Raw genomic sequence first — 23,868 nt, 5'->3', positions numbered from 1 at the left:
TAAAATGTGACAAACTGAAGCTCAACTGGGTTAAATAACATGTTCAGAAGATAATGAAGTCAGTCTCTGTATCTAGGTCTATCTCACTCCAAAGTCTGTGCACATACTTCAACTCCTTACTCTCCATGCCATACTGTCATGAGCATGTTTTCACCATTACTTCTGTCTCTCACAATACTGTGAATAAATTCAATGGCTTTGACATTCACTAGTTTCTGAAATATCTAATTAAAGTAGTATCATAATTTAACAAGGACATTATTACAATTCAATAACCTTTTTGACAGATTTTTCTAGAAAGCATATAAAATATGTATGTTAATAGGTAACTTTAGTCTTGGGTTTATTTTGTAAACATATTCTGTCTGTACCACTTTAAGAGAATTTTAAATCATATTTATTGTTTTGCATACAACTCAGGCATTTTCTAATATTTAAAAAACCTAAATGCAAAGTAATAAATTTGGCTTCTTTTCCCCACAAAAATGGGAAATACATCTTGGTAAAGAAATTTTAAAATTATTTTTACACACCATTTGGTTGTTGGGATTTATAGTTCCAGAAAGACAAACCAACAAAACCCTAAAACTTAACCAGCAAAAAAACCCCCACATTAACTGATTAGTACAGAAAGCAGTTTACAGTAATAAGGTAAGCATGAAAGAAAAGCCGATCAGAACACACCCTGCTGTAAAGTTATTTTCAGATTTCTATTATAGTACAGCTTACTCCCAACAACTCTGAGCCCACTAAGAGCACTTCTATACATAAAAATACAAAACAAAATGATACAGTATTTACTGTAACAACAAATTAAAGTTTATCTTAATATATGTAACTTAAATACCCCCCCCATTGATAAAGTGGCTTCTTATTCCTTAAACATAAAAATTCTGCTCTTCATTGTAGAAAGATGAAGTCCTCTCATCAAAAGGCACATTCTTATCTGCAAGAAAAAAAAAATACTATAAATGCTCTTGGAACAAATTTAAACACATTTTGAAATAGTCCCAAAGATTTGGACTGTCAGGAAGATAATGAAAGTATTTAATCTATGGGAATTATAATGAATGGCTCCAATAAAATACATGATTACTTTGTCTATATTAATTATATCAGATACTATCCTTTAAATCATAATTCTAACTTTTTCAAAGGGATTTTATGTACAGTGAGTGTGGGCTGTTTATATACAATGAGCTGCTATTTCAGGTCACACTAAAGTAATATCCTTAGGCAATATTCACAAGTAACCTCAGTTAACTTAAGCGTACAACGTAGTTATTTGTTTATAGTTTCTGTAAAAACAATTCTTAACTGATACCATTTCTAAACCTTCAAAACTGAGGATTAATTGAAGCTGCAGGCCTGGAAGTTTAATCTATGAAACAGAAAAAAAAATGCTTTTAATATTTATAATACAGTCATAAAATTTATCCATACAGAAGATAAGGTTTTCTATAAACGTTTGATATGGTAAGTTTGCCCATTTTCTTACCTTACTGACTAGTTTATAGTAATATGAGGTGACATTTTTAACACAAATATTTTTATAGACCTTTATTCTAATCATACATCAGGCTTTACTGTTACTTAATCCAAATCATGGCTTCCAAGAAACTTCAGCTAATAAGAGCCATTACAACCAAAAGCATTTACTACATCCGGAGTCAAAGCTGTGCAGATTGTACTAACTTAATAAATCGTCCTTTGTAATCATCATTAACATACAGAACTTCATTGGAGTTATCTATGAGAATAAGTAATACTCTCTTCCAACTTACTGTTTTGTCCAAATCTTCAGTAAACAATCTATAATAGATCTCCAACAATTAGATTATTATAAGCTAATGAGATTCTAATATATTTTAATTTGAGGGTAAATTTAAGCCTTTTAAAAAAAAGACATTGAAGGTTTTTAAAAAAACTTGCTACTCAGGAACAATAATTCTTCAGAATTATTGCCTTCATTCAGTGACCACCTCCTGCCAAACCCAACATTTCTCTTTTGCAGTTGCCAAATTTAACTTTCAGAAAATACTCTGAACAGTCAGAGTGACATATTATAAGCTATCTGCTCAATATTTCTTATCTCCTTTTCATATGCTAATAAAATATTTATTTATTTGTTTGTTTGTTTATTTATTTATTTATTTATTTATTTATTTATTTATTTAGGTGAGCAAAATAGGGTGATAGTCTGTTGGGAGGAAGGGGAGAATTCTGAGAAATTCTGATTTCCTGATAAAGAGACAGAGGTGGTGTGAGTTCTTGCCTCCCACCCTCTTGTTTTCTGGAATACAAATGTAATGGCTGAAACTGCAGCATCCATATAACCAGGATAAAACGAGCGTCAGGAAAGATTTGAGAAAATTGCATAAATATAGCCACTGAATTGATGCCAGGAGCCAACTACTGCGGACTTCTTATGATGTGAGAAAAACTTTGGAGTCTTTGTAATTCTAGGTTCTCTATTACTTGTAGTAAAAAAATAGTCAAACTTACAGAAGCAGAGGGTAGAATGGTGATTACCAGTGATTGAAGGGAGAGGGAATGGAGAATTGCTATTAAAAAGGTATAAAGTTTCAGTTATGAAAGGTGAATTCATTCTAGAGACCTGCTATAGAACATTGTACCTATGGTAAGCAATGCTATATTATGCACCTAAAAATTTAAAAGGGTAGATCTCATGTTAAATATTCTTACCAAATAATTTTCTATGAGGTAAAGAACGTGTGTAGTATTAATACATTTTATGGAAACCTCAGTTTGAGTATTTTTCAAGCTTCAAGAATGTTGTCTCTATTCATTATACAATGATACAATAAAAAAGGGCATTATTTTCAAGGACAACCTAAGAGCTAACTTGGAAAATCTGTCCCAGCATAGTCAAGAGTATTGTTATCCTTTGTTCATTTAAATACATTTGCAAATATTAGATCCCTGGAGTCTTTTTCTCCTAGGTCCTTTTTCAGGAGATATAATGTCTGTGGATTTTAAAAAATTAACAATCTGAGAAGGCTGGAAAGGTTAATGCCTTAATAATTGTGTTTAGTACTTTTCTAGTCCATAAATTTGAGGTCCTTGTCCCTGTGTTGTCCTGCAACCCCATTCATATAAATCAACCCTACGGGAGGCTATCTTCCGCCTCCCGTGCCCATCTATCCCACTATATGCCTTAGAGAGGCTGCAATCCAAATTATCACAGCAGAATATAAATCCTGGACCAAAGCAGTAAGTAAGCATTTTATTAAATAGATCAACTGCTCTATGAACAGACACTTGTGATTCAACTGTTCTATAAGGGTCTTCATTTGATAGAATTAGTTTAGACTAGATTAAACACTTTTGCTCTAGGTCTGTACTGTCTAACACAATAGCCACGAGCCACAATTAGCAATTTACATTCAAATTTCAACGAGTTAAAATCCAATAAAATTAAAAATTCAATTCTTCAGTCACACTAGTCATATTTTAAATGTTGGAGAGTCACAAATGGCTATGGTTATCAAATTAAACAGGACAACTCTAGACCATGCACTGAGACGAGAAAATGGCATTACCAAACGGAATTTAATGTTATATAACATTTGTTATAATAAGATACAACTTAGTTATCTCCTTAAGCAATAAAGACATTGTGATGATGAATGGAGCAAGGCAAATTTTCTTCTAAAGCTCAATGTCCACCGAACAGTAAAACATACAACCCCCCCCCCAATCTTACATGAAGGTTCTCTTCTATTACCTGTTTGAGGAATGACAAGGACAGCATAGTTCCCTTTAAGTGGATAAAGTACAGACTATCCTATTAGTAACACACCACTGGACACCCTTAAATATCGATTTCTACCTAAAGTAAGCATTAGTACTTTGACACATATCTATACACATTCTGTTAACTTAGAATAGCCTTAGTGTTTATTCTGATAGAATGTTATTGCTCCACATTAAAGGTAGTGATTTAGAAATTAGAACTATTTTCAAACTGATAACTGTTTGAATAAGATCTTCTTAAGGAGAATTTCTGGTTAAACATTTACATCACATCTGCTTTCTGATTCTGATATGCTGATGTTAATAACCAGAAAATATTTCATGGCCAAGTAACACTGAGCACAATTGTAATGAACACATACAATACAATATTGAATTTAATGAAGCATGATAAAAGTAGCTAAAAAGCAAATTGAGGTTTTTTTTTTTTTTTAATTATATACTTGGCAGAAAGTACTGGTATAGCCTTGAAGTGATAGAAGTACTAGCTTTCAGCAGCTGCTACCAAGAATATCAGAATGTCCTTTAGTGTACATCATTATAAAATAATAATAATAAATTTACTGTTTAGCAGAAATAAAAGAGAAAGCAGTAAGTATTATTTCCACTTGTTTCATGTTATAAAGCACTGTTCTAAACCATGTTTTTGAGACTGGGTATCAGTATTTGTTTCCGACATTTTTCTTTGAGAGAAATGAAGGTAATTTTTGGTCAATATATAGCTGTCTCTGATTTCCATCAGTTATTTTTTCTGAGTGCTGAAACGTCCTAGACGAGTGTTAAAGAATTGATATTTAGTTTTCAGCTTTATAATTCCTTGTGCAAAATGTTTCAGTAACCAAATAAAGTAAATTATGCTAGTGTACAAAATTAGAATATCAATAGCAAATTCAAGAGAAGTTATATTAACTAAGCTGCTTGAGCTATTTTTTTCCATATACCTACAAATTTTCCCCTTTTTGACTAGATTAATCTCAATGCTTAAATTACTGGATATAGTGGTAATTGGTGGTTAACTCCTTCCTCAACATCCATTCAATCCCAAATGATAATTCTTAACCAATCGTGGTACTTCTATTTTTCTTGCCAGGGTTTTTTGTTTAGCAATGATCACATAACCAATGATACAGAAAAGAAAAACAAAAATAAAACTCTTAAGAATTTGTGGCGAAACCTTTCTCATTCCTAAGAAAGACACAAAATAGCTGGTCCCTAACTTCCACTGAAAATTACCATTCTGGGCATGATTATAGGAACTGCTGGCATCATCCTATTATTGGCCTATAAATGAAGCCCACACATGAAAATGGCAAGAACCAAGGGGATCTCAAATAACAGAAGCCATAGCCCTGATGTACTGTGCCTGGAGTTGTATCTGTTGTATCTTATTTTATAAAATAATAAATTTCCTTTAGGAAATTTATATTAAACCATATACTAACAGTTTCATATGGTTCAATCTAATGCAAAGAAACAGTGAAAATAATTATTTCAAATCCTGACCCTGACCACCGCTAACAATCATTATTAAAATTTTAACATATTAAAAGCCACATTAAAAAATACCTCTCTCACAAAGAGTTGACTACAAAAGGATAGCTTTATGCTGTGTTCAACTGTAAGCAATGAAACTAATTTACATCTCTGGAAATGACTTGCTTCCTGTTACTTTGTGGATAGTATTTGGAAAATGAAGAGGAACTAATTCTGGAAAGCACTTAAACAGTGAAGGGAGCATCAATAAGAGATGATCCAACAAGAATCACCAGAGCTATACTGTAGACTAGTATGATTCTGCACTGCAGTTGGCAAGGCAGGCAAATAATAACGTTTATATTCCTCATTTTGGGCTCCTCAGTTGACAAAAAAAGAACAATAGCAAGTGCTGGTATAGAAGACAGAAAGAACGGATTTTAGAGTTATTCTCTTTATAAGTAAAAATCAAACAAATATTTAAAAAATGGAATGAGATTGCAGCAAGAAGAGAAGCCTAAATTAAAACTCTCTGAGCATCAGTTTTCCTATCTTTAAAGTGAGAGCAATAGGAACTACTTTGCAAGACAGTCTTGATGATTTCATTGTACAGGTTAGGAACCTAGCACAGGGTCTGGCACTCCTACACTAAGGTAGGTGTTCACTAATACGTGATTTTTAATAATCACACCTGTTACATTTCTGTTAGCCCACTCTGTCCAGGTTTCCCCTGGCTCAGCAACAGGACCTCTGCCTGATCTCATCCCTCTAAAGACATTCTCTCTACCACTATCATCCATTTGCTTGGTTTCTTCTACCATTTACATGACTGCTCTGGCAAGCCTGTAGTGAAAATCCTCTTTCAGGGCCTAAGAAGACCTTGTGATAACTCTCCATATAAATACTGATTTTTCCCTTTTATTGGGAGCAAAAAATAGCATTAACCATGATTATCATCTGTTATTAAAGTGAATCACATTCTATACAAATGGTCCCCAACTTATGATGGTTTGACTTAACAATTTCTTGACTCTATGATGGTGTGAAAGCAATAAGCATTCAGTTGCAACTAAACTTCATATTTTGAATTTTGATATCTTCTCAGGCTAGTGATATGCAGTATGATACTTTCTCGTGATTTTGGGCAGTGGCAGCGAGCCGCAGTTCCCAGTCGGCCATGGGATCACAAGAGTATGTTTTCCCTTTCAGTACAGTATTCAGTAAATTATATGAAATATTCAACAGGCTTTGTGTTAGGTGATTTTGTTCAACTATAGGCTAATGTAAGTGCTCTGAGCATGTTTTAAGTAGGCCAGGCTAAGCGATGATGTTCAGTAGCTTAGGTGTTTTAAATGCATTTTCAACGTAACAGTGTTTTCAATGTATGATGGATTTATCGAGACATATCCCCATCATAGGTCAAGGAAGATCTGTATACATCTTTTCTACAAGATGAATGTGAAATGGTAAGTAAATTGATGGCATAATGCATGTTTAATAACTAATGCCAACTTTAGAAGATCAGAGAAAGTCCTGCCCATTGAATCTACTTCAAATGAAGTAATAGAGTTTGGACTTGTATATCTCATCAGAAAACAATCTCTAAGTTACAAAAGCTAATAGGAGCAGAAACACAACTCTACCCATACTTCTTTGAAACTGCTGTCCATTAGTAGAAAAGAAGTGAGTCTAGTTTCCTCAAAGTGAGAGGAAAAGAAGTCCATGTGTGTATAGGCTTAGAAAAAAATCACAGTAGAGACCTAAAATCAGTATAGGTATTATTTTAAAGATGTTTACTACTGTTAGAAGAAAATACAAGGAAAATAGAAAAACTCGTCTTCTTTGCGTTCTGAAATATCCATCTTATTGCTCATTTTAAAAGGGGCAAAAGTAGGTTGGGCCTAGAGAAGAATGTTACCTCTGGTTTTGGCAAGGTCAAAAAACAGTAATTAGGAATCCCAAGTCCAGGTATAACTTCTTTGTTCTGTATTTCTGGCCTATGTATGTGTATCTACTAGATTTTTAATGACATGAGGCTGGATGTTTTGTCAATTTTTGTTCACCAATATGTCCCCAGAGTTTAGTAGACTGCCTGGGAATATATGACAGATAGTTTATCATTGCTTTTAATGAAAAAGTGTGTGTTTGTGTGTGTGTGTGTGTGTGTACATTTCATAGGCTTGTCTGCTGAAAGGGCCAAGAAGCAAGGATACCCAGTAGCAAGGAGCTCATCTACCACCCAAAGGCTCCTTGGAGAAATGGCCAATTCCATGGCTGCAGCAGAGTAGATACAAAATGAGCATGGAACATCTTTTTAGGCCAGAATGTAAGGAAGTGCTTTAAAAAATGGGAGCAAGTCACAGGGGCACAGGAACCAGCTTTAAGAGGCTCTCACTGGCAAGTACCTTAATGAATTATAAACTTTTGAAAAAAGAGAAAATCATGATTCCATACTGTCAATAAGTAGATAGATAGATAGACAGACAGACAGACAAAGAAGAAATGAGGGTAAGCTCTTGCTAACAGTACAACATCAATGCTGACTGATAAATATGGAGGAAATGTTGAAGATGGAAAATCATTATTCTGCAACTATCATAGTGAAGATTAGATCAGGCAAGAATCACGACAAATAGGTATTAAAACTAGGGGGAAATTTTGATGAGAAGCAGAATATTTTCATGATTTAAAAATGTCTCTTTATTATTTAAAAAGGGGGGGGAGACAGCACATACTGTAGAAATCAGACAAAACCTTGAAGAGGTACACCACAATTACCACTGCTAATGAAGGAAAGATAGACACCATGTGTCTCCAGATATGATATAATAAAAAGCATATAGAAAGATCTATGTGGTACTTCTGCTCAGAACGCATACCCAGAATCTAATTATGAGGAAACATCAGAACATCACTTAAATATAAAGTGAGAGGGATGAATCCTTCTGTATCTATATTGTGAGAGGGAAAGAGAGAACACAGGTGAACAAATGAAGTAAAATGTTAAGGACAGGTGATTCTAGATAAAAAGTTTAGAATATTCTTTGTACTATTTTATTCTTGTAGCTTTTCTGTAGATTTGAAATTATTCTCAAACAAAAAGTTTTTTTTAAAGTAATGCATGAATATATGCACTTTGAAGAAAAACAAAATCAAGTAACACAGAAGTATACAGAAGAAAAGTGAAAATGAAAATGAACTGCCAACCTCCCAACCTCACCTTTTCCCCACTAGAAGTTAGGTTTCACAAAATCAGGATTTAAAAAAATTTTGTTTTGTTGCTTTAATGTATCCTAAGAACCAAGGCCAGTACCTGGCATTAAACAGTTGTTATATAAACTAGCTGCTCTATCATTTGTTTATTGGATGAATGAATGAATGAATGAATGAATAGGTAAGCACAGTTAACAATTTACTGTTCTCTATCTAGACATATGTATGTTATAAGTTTTTCCTGTTTTTCAAGTAAATGGTGTCTAAAAAACTCCAGATGGTTTAATTATCAATTATCATTGATAATTATCCATTATCATTACCCCTGAAACCTCTTCTCCATTATTATTACCATTTCGCTCTCTTTCACCCTCCAAACACAATACCTAAATCTTGTTCAGAATATCTCTCAAAGCCTCTTCAATAACTTACTCCTCTCTACTTCCCTTGCTACCACCTAGCACAGGCCACCCCATGGATGTGTACCATCTAACTGGTTTTCTTCCTGGCTGCCTTACTCTTTTCCAATGTATGCACAGTAATCTTCAAAACACAGCTTTGATTATGTTTCCCCTGTCTTAAAATTTTCCAAGTGGCTTTCTGTAACCTGTAGAAGAATTTCTAACTGATTAACATGGATCACAATCTGCCTTCTGATTCTTTGTTCTGCCTTACCCATCATTCTTTCTTTTGCATTCAAAGCTCAAAAATCATTCATTCACCCATTCTTGTATTTCACACATATTAATACTGTATCTATTTAAATTCTTTTATTTTCTGGAATACACTATCTTCTCTTTTGCTTCTGGTACCTTGTGCCTGCAGTTCTCTCTCCAACCCCTGCCCCTGTGTCCACCTTTCATTCTGCTAATTTTTACTCATTTCTCAAGTCTCAATTTACGTATCTCTTCCAAAAGGCTTTTCTGGACCATTCATTTTTGGTTCTGTGTTCTGAGCCCCCACTATATGATCTGATTATATACACTCCAGTCAAACAGCATCAATAGTTCTCCAGTGACAGCAGGGTAATACCAAACTCCTTAAAAAGTTACAAAACTCTTCATATTTCCCTCAAATAACAAACTAACACACCAAACCCTTGCACATCCCTGTAACCTGCCACAGCTGATCCTCATGTGAAATATCCTGCATATATAAACACACAGGTACACACAACAGGCTGCGTTCTAGACATTTTCTGTTCGCATGCCCTGAACAAACGACCGTCCTCCACAACTACCAAACTTTGGGTAGTTGCTGCTGACTATAACAACCTTTGTCTTTAGTCCAGTACGCTTGAAATAGATGAAATAGTATTTTGAAATACTTCAAATCCAGTTCCTCTTTGGAAACAACCTGGACTTCCTAAGTCAACAACTTCCTTTTTTGTCTTCCCTTTCTCTGTACGTAAGGGAGAGATACCTCATATGCACTTAGCTTTTTAAAATACTATAAATCCTACACTTTTTGAATACTATAAAAACTTTGCAGAAAATTAAAAGAAAGAAGTAATATAAAAAGTGAGACTCTACCCCCATCCTACTCGATAAGCACCTTCTGTAGGGTGAGCTCAAGGTGAGAGAAATGATGAGCTGTTCCCTCAGTCTCGGTTCCCAGCTGTATTTCACAATTATTCTTACTATAATTCTAGTATATAAAGATAAGTATCTGTTACACACAATGGCTCCTAAACGCTTCAACTGGTTCATACCTAAAGAAGGAGGCAACAACGGGCAATACTAGATTTAATGGGAATTGGACAATACTTCATAGGCAATTTAAAGGCTTTTCGGGGGTTATATTTGAATGTTCTAAATAAATACATTCTTGTGTATTTTATTCATGTTTATTTTCACTAAAAGACTGAGTTCCTAATGGACAAATTCAGTTGTTTTGTTCATGTTTGTATATCTAGTCTCTAATACAATTTTGCATGTACATCTAGCATTTTATGACTGAATTACCAGTAACTAAAAGCTCATATATATATTTGATTTTATAGCCCAATTTTTGTTGAGTCTTGTCTTTTGATCCCCAGATTTCTGTTTCTCTTTGTGTTTGTACCTGCTTCTGGACTCTGGTTTTTTCTAACCCAAATAATTCCTCCTCTATTTCAACATGCCTTTTTCTATTGAGGGGGATCTTTATTGCCTCCTTTCGTCATTCTGTTTGCATTGGAACAAGTCTATGTCTATGTAATTTTGTTTATCCAAATCTCTCAGGAAAAATCTTAACACTCAGTGAGAATAGATCTGAGAATAGACATAGCCACACTTTTCAGACCATAGACCATTAGTCCTACAACTTTGCCAGAAACACTGTTAACTAATAGAATAACCTAGACTAAAACCAAAATATTTTCAAAATGCAAAAAGAAAATCAAGTTTATTATTATTTCTCTCTCTCTCCCCCACCGCCCATACATACACAAAATTAATACATATTTTACCAGTTAACTATGTAGCAGTTAAAAGGACAAAGCTCTGCAAGGAGATCTACAGTAAAGATTTCTTTGGGGGATGATATTCTCTTGTTTATGTCTACTTTAGCAAAGCAATGAGAATGTGAGCTATTGGTTGGGTAGCACAAAGAACTTCATTAAACAGAACTGAGTATAACTGTTTAGGATAAAAACTGTTAAATGAGATTCTACTTTATTTTTTCAATTTACTTTTTCAGTTGCCTCCTAATTTATGGAATTAAACTGCTTAACACTTACCTTCGAGGATGATTGGCATCAAACAGTGTGTTATCATCATCCTCATCATCTTGTTCCAAAGGTGTCAACTCCATATTTTCAATGTTAGTGTCCAGAACTCCGTATCTCCTAGTCTTTCGGTTTCTTCTTCTCATCCTATTAAATAGGACATATTAAAGAATAAAAATTATTTGAATGTAGCATAGATGATCTTTATATTTATTTGTAAACTAAAAACTATCCTTGTTTCAGACATGGGAGGCATTCAATATCAGAATGGTTGCATTTCAGAAATGCAAACAATTTACTACCTAGGATTATTCACTAAACAAAGCCTACTCATGTGTGTTTGTGTGTCATCACCATTTCTTCTGACATACTTTCTTCTCTGTCAGCTTGTAATGTTGAAAGACTTTTAACAGTAAATCAGAGAAAAACTAAGAACAGAAATGATTAAACTATTGACACTGGAAGTAGGAATAGAAAAGTACAGGGGAGTTATAGTTCGCTACTGGTCCTTTTGAACCACATGACTTAATGACATCTGCATGTATTGCTTTGACCTAAAAAAGCAAATACCCAAGTGTGAAACCAACTGGCAGAATAAGGTAAGGATATTCAGTTATAATTTATTCTCTTCCCTTTTGCCAGTCTGTTGCTCAGTTTTCTAAATCACATGGCTTTCCAAACATTCTGGCATTTTCAATCAACAAAGAAGAAATGAGTATCATGTGAAATTATTTTTGGAAATAAATCAGATTCTTGCAGTCATATATAATATATCAAACTGCCAATATATTAATAGCCAGGTCATTGCCAGTCACAGGATACCTTGGCAAGTCTTTAAAATGGAAATGATATGAACGTGTAGAGCTTAAGGACTTTTGAAATTTATCTCAGCTGACTTCTCTCTTCTCCACTTTCAAGGTCATCATCATACCCTAGATGAATTCTCAGTCTTTCAAAGAGTGACTATTCTAATCTGCCTAATAATGCTATCTTCTCTATCTGTGTATAGTGTAAATATTTGACTGCATTGGTGTGAGCACTTTATTAATTATTCTAGCTTATACTGTCCTTTAATCGTGTATACAACTACTACCTTCCAAATAGGAATCCAAACTCCTTAATAAGAACTTATTTCATAAGCAGAGACAGTGCACTCTTAGGCACCAAATCAATGGGGGAATGCAGTTCAATTAAAATGAATTTAGTATTTTAGTAAATGTTACTAATTCATATAAGTCAAATAGAAACCTGTATACTGTTCAAAAGAATGTAAACTTGAAATGTAACTTCCCTCAAAATATCTTTCCTAAGTCCAAAGATAGAAGCAGTGATGGCTGCATGATCATGACAGCTTTATGGACATAAAAACATCAAATATAATAAAACACCTATTTATATCCATGTGCAGTGAGTTTTCTCAGGGAAAGCCAGAAACACCTGTAAAGCTATACATTTATTGGTCTGATTCAGTGAAACATCTATGTAAAATACTAACAAACATTAAATATAAAACACAACACACATAAAAATATACTGAAATTTTAGGTAAAAAGGCTACTTTCATTTTTTAATATGCAGTCTCCATTATTTTTAAACAATAGAGTAAAGGAGGATTTAAACTTCATGCAATTTTAACATGTGTGGTTCTTTTCCTACAAATGAATCTTTTCATTAAGCTCATGATGCCCAAATTTGCCTATATATATATATTGATAATGACATACATATAATTACAGATATGTGTACTTTCCTATTAGATATATTAAATACATACTGGAATCTGAAAATAAATTTTGTTGACTCTTAGTTAACAAAAAAAATTGAGACTTTATAAATGTGTAGAGAGGAAAATATGGAAGCCTAAGAAACACAAGAAAATAGCAATATGGTTTATTACACTGAATTATATTCATTCATTACATGGCATGGCCTGGTAAATGATCTTGATCAGATCCCTTCTAAGTATTCAAGTTATTATTCAAATAGCTGTCTAAAATAGATGCAGATTCCTCAATGTTCCATTACACTCAGGTTGGTGAGAATTATTTCTGTTTAAATAACATGTAAAAGCTACAGCTGAAAAATAAAACTAAACTACTAAAGTAAGGTTGATAAAATTTTATGTAAAAATGTATGATGCCACATAAACTAAACACAACAGAATAAAACTCCACTTCATTTTACTGCTCTATGAAGGGGAGAAAACCACTCCATGTAACCTGCTGTAACGTGCTATACAGACCTGATTTTCCTGTGTTAACTGAATGCCTGTAGGGTATTATTAAGTAAGGAATTATATAAGTAATATTATTCCTTAATTTCTTCTATTGCACACTCAAAACTAGACTGAGGAATATATTATTTAGTGTATATTTTATATACATACACTCTTCTATGTGATCAGGCATAATGATAAAGCAGAGGAAATCTTAATAAATGTAAAACTAATGATATAGAATGTTTGCCTTGACTATTTTTGGCAAAAAAGGTAAATTAGTGACCAAGAATGATTTTGAAACTCATTTTTTTTGCACTGAGACAAATTGCAAATAAAGTATTGGTGAGCCACAATTTTAGTTGTCTATGATTTTTATGAAGAAATCCAACCCAGTATAAAACATAAAGTAAAAATGATTTTATCTGAAATCTCTCTCATCCCATCCTGAAACCTAATCCATCACTTGAAATGTCAAATTCTTCAAGAAGGAGACACTAATAAGAGATAAGTATGTTATGAGTTGAATTGTGTCCCCCTCAAATTCTTATGTTGAAATCCTAACCCCTAGTTACTCAGAATGTGGTCTTGTTTAAAGACAGGGTCTTCACAGAGTCATTCAAGTTAAAATGAAGTCATTAGAATGAGCCCTAATCCAACATGACCAGTGCCTTATAAAAAGATGAAATTTAGAGACAGACATGCATACAGAGAGAATACCAAGTGAACATGAAGATGGCCCATCTAAAAGCCAAGGAGAGAGACATGGAACAGAACCTTCTCTGTATTAGTCTGCTCAGTTTGTCATAAAAATACCAGTCTTGATGGCTTAAACAATAGAAATGTATTTATCTCCATTCCTGAGGCTGGGAAGTCCAAGATAAAGGCGCCTGCAAGGTAGGTTTTATTCTGTGGCTTCTTCCCTTGACTTGTAAGGCATTTCATTGTGTGCTCACATGACCTCTTTGTGTGCACGGGGGAGAGAGAGAGATCTGGTGTCTCTTCCTTTTCTCGTAAGGGACCAGCCCTGTTGGATGAAGACCCTTCGCTTAGGACCTCATTTAACCTTTATCACCTCCTCACAGGCTTTATCTTCATATGCAGTCACATGAATTTTGGGGGACACATAAACATTCAGCCCAGAACATCCCCTCATAACTCTCAGAAGGAACCAACTCTGCCAATACCTTGATTTTGAATGTCTAGCCTCCAAAACTTTGAGGTGACAAAGTTTTATTGTTTAAAGTCACCCAGTTTGTGGTACTTTGTTATAGCAGCACTGGCAAACTAATACAGTATGGAGGAGATTTATTAGGGGACTTTTATCCTCTGAAGGATAAAGAGGGAGGCAGCAGGAGATGAGGAAATCCTACAGAGGGTGATACAGGTCTGACATCTGTGAGGTAGAAAGGAAGGATGACAAGCGTAGGAAAAGCAGTACAGGGCAATGCAATTCTGAGAAAGTTTTGACCTGATATTTTAGGATGGCCTTAAGCAAAAGATGCCCATCAGAGAAGGGAGTCCTCTGTCAATCAGGATGGCCAGGTTTGGCTACACTCAATTACTGGCTGAAAACGGGTCATGGCCCCAGCATGGAGGCTGTGGTAGATCCAAAGCTGTGGAAGTTAGGGGCCATCCCCAGAGCAGGGTCTTGTAAAGGGAGGTTTGATCAGGGTACCTCCATGGCGGCTACAATCACAGAGTCCTATTGATTGTACTTCTGGAGAGTCATTGAAATTCACTCATAGTGCTCACCACAGCCTTGATTATTAAAATAGCTTCATAACTGTCTACCTCTACTCTGGTCACTCACCAACCTCCCCTCCATCCTCTGAAATTTTCAGTGGTTTCCTACTGCTCGGCAGTGAGTAATGATATAGCCTGTCAAGTTCAATGCAAGATGGCTCATACTTTTTTCTCCAGCTTCACCTTGCTCTTCACTCTACATTCTACTGTACTTTCTACAGTCCAGTGATAAAGCCTTCCCTTATTCCCTCATAATAGCCATGTTTCTCCATCACTGGCCACCACAATATTGCTATGTTACTGCCTATTCATTTTACAGGGAAGGCTAACCTACCCTAATCTACTTAACTAGGTCACACACACACACACACACTGCCTATTGGCTTCCATATCACCCACATACATCTCTAAAGTACTTATCAAAGATGTACTTGCACATTTATTTGTGTAACTACTTGTCTTCCCTATTAGACCACTAATTTCCTGGGAGCAGGAAACAGATCTGTTCTTACTACTATGCCTACAACATTCAAGGATTGGCATAAAGCAGATGGCTTATAAACATCTGCTAAATTATTCAACCGAAATATACAGATTCACATATATCTTGCATTTTCTCTGTATAACAAAGATACCTACAATTTTATATGCAAATCATCACCTCTAGTATAAGAGAAGCCTGAAAGAACATCATCTCCAGAACATACCACAGCAAAACCTAAGGGAGCTAGCCAATTTTAAAATTGTAATTTGGATAAAAGCCTTCTGGCTCAGGATACACACATGTACATAAAGTACTAGAATAATTAAGCATATTAAATATGCATTCACTCCAGGACCTTTAAGATACTCATTTAGGATGTTTTAGGATTAGCCTACCTGTTTTAGCCCAGGTGATTTTCATACACTGCCTTAATTAGAACCACCAATATTCATCTTGTATACTGTGCTGTGGAGTTTTATTTTTATCTTTTGGGTATGGACATTTACCATATTCTAACATGTAGTTATCCTTCATTTACACAGTAAATAATTGAAGTTTATCCTTTTAAAAGCCAAAATGCTGTTTTTCTTTTAAATCCTCAGCCTTCTCCATGGAGCCATATCCAATGCTACAGCTCTCCCTGCCTTAATATACAGGATAAAATGAGTTAACTTAACTCTTTTTGATCTCTTAGGATCATTATGATTATTCCACTTTAATGTAAAGCATGGTGCTGTCATGAGCTATTGATTCCAAGTTGACAGATTATACTATGCTTCTGAGTTCCTTTGGCTTCTTTTCACAGTTATGTGTGGATCTTCTCTATCAGCTTATCAGTTACCAGCTCTGTCTCTGTCACAACCTTGATCAAGTGTAGCACTAAATGGAACATTCCCCAACAGGGAATCTTTGTTTAGACTCCCCTCCTGCTCATCTCCAGTAAAATGTTCACTGCTAACACCTAAAAGTTAGGTTTTTTTAAATGCATAGTCATCTATGTTTAGGATATTGCAATTTTGTTTTCTCTGATAGACCCCTTTTCTCAACCAGCTCCTTGTAATTCAACATATATCATCAGCTCTTGTGTTTAGATTTTATCTCCCATTTGATGGTATTTTGGTGGGTACTCCCAAGTGAAGTAAACCCAAAGTAAATGTCATATATGACGTGTCCTGTATGAAAGTGCACAGCACATAGCTCCCTTGTCATCTCTCCTCTTTGTCTTTACATGCATGTCTTGGTACTTTCTTTTAGGCCCTAAAGCTAGGAATATGAAGTTTGATGATTCTCCTGACAGCCACTTCTAACCAGTTCAGCATGAGTTTATTTCCCAACCAACTTTAAAGTCTTATTTATAAACCAGTATTACCAAGATTCATTCCACCTTCTCTTTGACCGGCTCTAACCAACACTCTAGCAGATTTCTCTTAGAATCTCCTTTTCCCCCCTTTCCCTTTGCTCCTCTCTAGCCTTGTCAGACCTAACCTCTTGCTGATTATACTTATAATTTCAGAGGTCAGACACCAGAATGTGGTATGGGAGAGGTATGAGAAAATACAGTAAAACTCCCAAAATATATTACAATGGTAATTCTAGATACAAACAAAACAAAACAAAACAAAACAAAACCCAAACACTCTAAGAATAGTAACTATTTACTGAGTGTGCACATATGTCAGGCATTGAGCTAAGCAGCTTACAAGCATTACCTGATGTAATCCTCACAACAATCCTGTAAGTATCCTCATTTTACCTACAGAAAGTCAGGGCTTAGAAAAAATTAAATTTGGGACGGTAAATGGTAGAGCTAGGATTCAAACACAAGCAATTTGATTCCCAGGTCTGGGTTCTTAAACGTTAAGTTATATTGTCTTCCTAATGATTCAAAGTAATTCTAACCAAGGTCACAAAATTAGCCACCAGTCTTATGATCCCTAACACAATGACCTTATATTATACCAGACTGGATATGTGTTTTAGTGAATTGCATTTTCTGGTTCATCCTTTCATGATTAAAAAGTAATAACTTGGTAGCTACTTGCAGTAACAAGTACAGTTATGTTCTTCTGGTTAGGGTATCTCAGTTTTGATCACTGTAACAGAATCTGCTTTTTGTTTATCCTAAAGGAAACTCTTTTTCTGCCTTAACAGAACCATGATTTTGTTGCAATTGAGCCCAGCCCTAAGAGATACATAGTGATCATAATTGGGGCAAATCAATCATGAAAATGTAATTTCTTTTTTTGTCAGTCATTGTTTAGGGCTAAGCAGATGAAGCAGTTCAAACAAATGAAATAGAGGGGATACCTCAAGTAGTGGGGTTTCTGGGAAAGATTTTTCTCCCTGATAAAAAAAAGAACACAGGAAGAGAAGGCCTCTTTTCAGGCTCCCTTCTCTCCTTCCTGTTTGAGATTACTGTTGTGTGAAAACATAATGCTTAAAGCTGAGGTAGCCATCCCATGGTGACACAAGGATGGAAAAAGCCAGATTTCTTGATAATCTCACAAAGTCACTGACTCACGCCTGGGCCTGATCATATTCATGGTAAGAAATAACAAAGTCACATTTAATTGGATATTCTGTTACAGGTAAAAACCTCCTAACTGATAACGGCACTGAGCATCAGAGATTCTCTGAGTTAGGTTGTCAATCTACCATCACCCAAATGTGTGTGTGTTTCTGATTGTCTTTAAAGACTCTGGATTTAAAGGTGGCCCATATGATAACTTGTCCAACTACTTCTTTACATAGTCCACATTCTATAAACACTCCCCAACCATTGTGTCATACATGCAAATGGTTTACTGCCCTGCGAAACACAGATCCCCTCAGTCCTTTGGAATAGCTAACAGGGTCCAAGGTAGATAGAGATAAGGACAAAGAGTCTCAAGCATTTACCCCACATGAATATCAATTTCTAGATATGGCATGACATGGAAAAGGTTGGGAAGCATTGCCCTGGCCCCAATTCCCCAACAAATTAACCTCATTACTTTTATCTCTCAGAACTGTACACATGATAAATATTACTTAAAGACAGAAAATCCTGTTATCACACATAGAAGAACAGACTAAAGAGATAGTATTAGAAGCACAAAATCATCTGTGTGAAACTTTTGAAAATTGTTAAGTAGTACAGAATTTAAAGAATCTTTCATTCAATTAAATGAATAAATAGACAGCTAAATAAAAAGAAGCACTTTCAGAAGTCTAGATTATGTCCTTATAGAAGAAAAGGGGGGGATCAGTGGAAGAGATCAGAAATTCAGGGAGCAGTTATTATGTGCCAGAAACTGTGCTAAGTACGTTGTATAGATCCTTGAAACAATCCTTTCTAGTAATTACTACCATTTTCTGTATTTTACAAAACCTGAGCTGAACCTTAAAGCTGTCATGCAACTCATCCAGGAGTAACTACACAGCTCTTGGGATTAGTACTCAAGAGAGTCTGGCTTCCCGTAAGGCTATACTGAAACAGGATAAGGATAGTATAATGGAATAGAAGTCAATAGAGGAAAATTACTCAAGAATTAAATGACTGGTAACAAACTCAGTCCAACCATTCAGAATAAAGACACTTCCAGTAGAATAAAGAACATTTGATAATTTGGAGGTGATTAGGGACCTAGTCCAATTGCAGGACACTTTTGAGCCAGGCCTAGGGACTGGCATTTTAAACCACTGGGTTAAAAAATATCTAGCAAGGTGGGTATGAATAATTTATATTCCTCCTTGAAGCCTAGAGCAAAGATGGACTGGGGAGGTGTACATAAGTTGTTTTCAGTAACTGTATCCTTTTCCTTTTTGCACTCATATTCCTTTATTGGTAGTATCTCTACCGCAAGACACAGTCTGGTGAGCTAATAGGTGGACCTAATATTTCTCCTTCCATGGAATTTGATTCCTGAGCTGAGGGACAAAGAGACTGAAAACTACTTCATACCCATTCAATGGAATGGTCCTACAAAGAAACCTCTATGGCATTTTGGTGTCTTGTCTCCTAAGCTGACTTAATTACTGCCTGCTCCCAGAACCTGATCCCCTAGTTTCTCTTTGACTTTCTGAGATCTCAGAATTCTTTCACTAAATGCCCATTCATTAGCCAGGGTTGTTTTATGTGTTTAACCAAAATAGTAACTGATATAAGCAGTAATCTCATCTTTCTTTAATATTAGACAGAAGTGTAAAAGGAAAAGTATACAGGAGGAAATAGAAGAGGGGTGTTATTTCTTTTGAAAAATCTGATAAAATAACTATTTTCACTACCTGAACATTTATTTTCTCAGTCTAATCAAACCTAGTTTATTCATTAAATGTCCGGGTGAAAAAACTTCTTAGTCCTAGATGAAAAATGATAATAGCCTCTGTTCTCAAGTTTTTGAGTCTTCCCCAGCAACTTAATTTCACACTGATCCCTTACGAGAATTAACTAAGAACGCTCATTTGTTAGGCAACTAGTTATTCAGAGCCTGTCAGTATTGAACATAGTGTTACCCACTGGTGATATAGTAGAGACTAAGACAGACAATGAGCTTTTTCTCATAAAGATTATATATTAATCTTAGGAAGCCTACGCTGTTCCTTCTATATATATTTCAATTTCTACAGAGAGAATCTAATTGTTCTTTGGAATATTTACAGACTCAGAGGGGAAGTTATTTCTAGTTACGTATTTATTATAACTAAATTAGATTAAAACAAAACAATATGGAAGTTCCATGGAGTTCAAGTATTTTACAAGTAAAATATTCTCAGTGTTTTTTCATACCAGTTAATGCCCCATTTTTCTCCCTTGGCACAAATAAATAATGCTGGTGTGCTGTCACATATATTCTGGAAGTGCGGGGTCAAAATGCGCACTTACCAAAATGAATGGTTTTCATCTCATAATCTGGAAGCAGAAAGTATGAGCTCTGAACATTGTCCAGACGTTAGCTTCAATCAAGCTTCAAATATCAGGTTGCCAATTAAATTTAGGACTTGGACTGAATGAATGTACTAGATGCTGGTTAACGAATGCAGTTTTTCTTAGCTATAGGTTCACAATTTGGCTGTTAGATCATCATATAATGGGCCCCCCATATAATGGGTCCATCCATAATGAGTCCATTATTTATATGTGTATGAAACATAATATTTAGGATGCTCTGGATCTTTATAGGAACTATACATTAAATAATAACTGTAGTGACAAAAATAATTACTGCTTCAATTTTTTTTCTAATATTTCTTTATATCAGGAAAGTCTTAGTTTGTTGGTAATACGTCTATAACACCTTATGAACATTTTCTAATTTTCTCTTTGACAGAAAGTGGGCCTGCACTTGTGCGTTTTTGTGAACCAGTAGTATATACTTCAAATAATACTGTTTCCACCAGTGGTTTCCAAATATTTTGGTCTTAGGATTCCTTTATATTCTTAAAATTATTCAGGATCCCAAAGAGCTTATATTTATATGAATTACATATATATATATCTCAATACTTAATGTTAATTAAATGTAAGAAAACTTTTAAATATTATTTGCTTTTAAAAACTATAATAAATCATTACATGTTAACATAGTTTTAATGAAAAATACATTAAAAAGAAAAAAAAAGGTGAAAAATGGCATAGATTTAGATTTTTTCCAAATCCCTTTAATGTCTTTAATGTTTAAATTAAATTAAGCATTTAATTGGATGCTTAAATGGATAGAACTAGATAGAAAATGGAGAGAAAACAGAAAACAGCTAGATTTTCATATCTGCTTCTGCATTCAATCATTTGCAATGTGTTGTTTGGTTGAAGGATATGAAGAAAATCTAGGTTCACATAGATATGAGTTTGGAAAAGGGAGGTACATTTTAATATCCTTTCCAAATAGTGGTGTTTATTCTTTTTTGATACTACACCAAAATTCAACAAGAAGTAGTTTCTTAAAAGTTAGAAGCAATGTGGAATTTGAAACTGTATCAATGAACTTCTTATATCCTATAAACTTATAAGAGAATGTATTATTTTGAAAATAGTTTTGATCTTGCAGATCCTCTGAAGAGGTCTCAGAGAACCCTCCCACCCTCCAGGGTTCCCTGGACCACATGTCTAGAACCACTGGCTTACATCATACTTTTTTTCAATCAGTAGTTTAAGCCAAGGGATATTGGTTTTTCCATTCACAAATAATAGATTTATTTAAAAGGAAATTTTCAGTTTAAATAAATCCATTTAAATATATGAAATAGTAGAGGGCAGGTAGTTACAAGCAAAAATGTGAAACAGTTTGGAAAAGAATAAACCAGTGCATTCCTACAAACCTACCCTCTACTATATTTTATGCAGGAGGAAACTATGTAGACATTGTTACCTCAGCTCTTTTGGCTGGCTCCTTCTAACTGTGAGGTTTTGGCTCTGTATGTCAGCTATTCAGAGGTGGTCCCCAACTAACCCAGTTAAAGATATCAATCTTATTACATGGTTGGAATATTTTAATATCATGATTGATGCCATAAAATAACTTTACTTTAGTAACAAAGGAATGTATCAAATGGAGGTTATTTATAACAATAATATCACTGACTTGATTATATAATTACTTATACACTTGATAAGGCATTAAGTGGAGTAAAAAATAAGTGACAATCACCTACTTTTATTCATAACCTGGTAGTTATAAATAATGACCCAGTTTATTTATGCAAAAGGCTGATCATAGGTCAGGACACAGACATCACATTAATGGGAAAAAAATTCAAACAAAACAAATAATGGATTGTATAATCATAGATGATCATTAGACCCCATAGGACTCCAGATAAATCACTTTACTTGTCTGGGTTAGTTTCATCAGATGTAAAATGAAAGATGTCACTGAAGGGATCATACCTGTTACAAATCTGAAATTAAAATAATTCTATAATCTAACATTCTGTAATATGAGTAGGCTCAAGAAACTAAGTTTAAACTTTTAAATGACTTAGCATTACTACTTATAGATGAATTCACTTAAGGTTTTTTGTGGGTGAAATACCAAATTTATCCATTTACTAACTCAAATTTTTGTAAATTTAAAATCAGATATAGTTTTGTTAGGATATTAAACTTATGGTCCAATATTAAAACCGGATCATATTTATGACATTTTTTCCCCCTTTGCTGCATAGATACCAGTTTTCCATTTTATCATGCAACTGAAAACACTTTGCATTGAAATACTTTGTGCCATGCAAAATGAATGCTAGATGTTTCAGACTAATGGGAACTCTGACAAAGACTGAACCATACAAAACTGTCACGTTTCCAGGTCAAAAAAGGTGGACTGTAGGAAACTTAATATTACTTACGAAAATTACTTAGATAATTACTTAGGTGGCTGATTAAAAGCCAATACTAAGTACCTGCTGCTAAAAAATAACTTTTTCTCTTTTAAATTTTATAAAATAAAATACCCATAGTAAGGTCATTGTGTATTACTAACGATTTACTTAAATAAATACTGCTTTGGAGTTTGGGTACTAATTTACAATGTATAAATGAAAGGGAGCAACTACTTGGTGGCTTAACTTCTCTAAATGTTCCAGAGGTTTTTAAGACAGTTATCTTCACAACCTCACTCAGGCAGGTACCCCTGATACTGGGGGCGGGGAGAGGGCAACGCCAGGTCACAGAAATCTGCATTGCCAGGTCACCAGGCAGCCCATCTCAGGCCTGCGAGGGAGGCTCATCGAGGCTTCGCCTCACCTGACCGTCCTGACGACGAAGTACACCAGCACCGCGCCACTCACCACCATCAACACGGTCAGGGCCCGCTGGGTCATGGGCTTGTCGCCGGGGTTGGGGCTCACAGCGAGGCCGCCACCCACTGAGCCTTCTTCCCCTGCCTTCCCGCCTAGGTCGTCCGCTGCAAGCCCCGCCCCTGGAATGCTGCCATTGCCTCCCTCAGCGCCCCGCGGCCCCAAGGCTTCGGGCGGAGCGCGGGCCTGGGACTGGGCAGCTGTGGGCCTGGGTGGCAGGGGCGGCAGGGTCCGCGGCCCACGGTCGGGAGGCCCAGGATCCGGCGCAGCCGCGACCGCCTGCAGCAGCACTGGCAAGGGCCCTCTCAACTCTGGCAGCAGTAGCAACAGCAGGAGGGCGGAGGCCAGGAGGCGGCTGAGGCAGCAGCTACAGTGCTTCGCCTTCATCATCCCCCTACCGTCCTCTCACCACGTAGGAGCTGCAGGGCCCGCCGCCCGGGCTCCAGGTGGGACCATGGGCGCAGTGAAGAACGAAGAAAA

At 35.4% G+C, this 23,868-nt stretch overlaps 1 protein-coding gene across 2 annotated transcripts; it reads right to left on the bottom strand.

Moving 5' to 3' along the window:
• Positions 1 to 374: 374 nt before the first annotated feature.
• Positions 375 to 23,791, bottom strand: FAM174A (family with sequence similarity 174 member A). 2 transcript variants are annotated; one of them, XM_031448706.2, is made up of 3 exons: positions 23,336 to 23,791; positions 11,183 to 11,317; positions 375 to 946 (listed from the first exon to the last, which is right to left on the bottom strand). In XM_031448706.2, the coding sequence occupies exons 1-3, from the start codon at positions 23,776 to 23,778 to the stop codon at positions 943 to 945; spliced, it is 582 nt and encodes a 193-aa protein (XP_031304566.1). In that variant the 5' UTR covers positions 23,779 to 23,791; the 3' UTR covers positions 375 to 942. The 2 variants fall into 2 exon arrangements, with proteins under 2 accessions (XP_031304566.1, XP_031304567.1); XM_031448707.2 differs by lacking the exon at positions 375 to 946 and having other exon boundaries at positions 11,179 to 11,317.
• Between the last annotated feature and the right edge of the window lie 77 nt (positions 23,792 to 23,868).

Source organism: Camelus dromedarius, chromosome 3 (genome assembly GCF_036321535.1).
Source record: "Camelus dromedarius isolate mCamDro1 chromosome 3, mCamDro1.pat, whole genome shotgun sequence".
Lineage (NCBI taxonomy): Eukaryota > Metazoa > Chordata > Mammalia > Artiodactyla > Camelidae > Camelus > Camelus dromedarius.
Note: the sequence above shows the minus strand (reverse complement) of the source record. Positions and strands in the feature narration are given on the sequence as shown.

Excerpts from the sequence above, each read along its gene's own strand:
- FAM174A (XM_031448706.2), bottom strand. The coding sequence starts at position 23,778 with ATGATGAAGGCGAAGCACTGTAGCTGCTGCCTCAGCCGCCTCCTGGCC. Across the intron at positions 11,318-23,335 it reads TTCGTCGTCAGGACGGTCAG|GATGAGAAGAAGAAACCGAA; the intron begins GTGAGGCGAAGC and ends CCTATTTAATAG.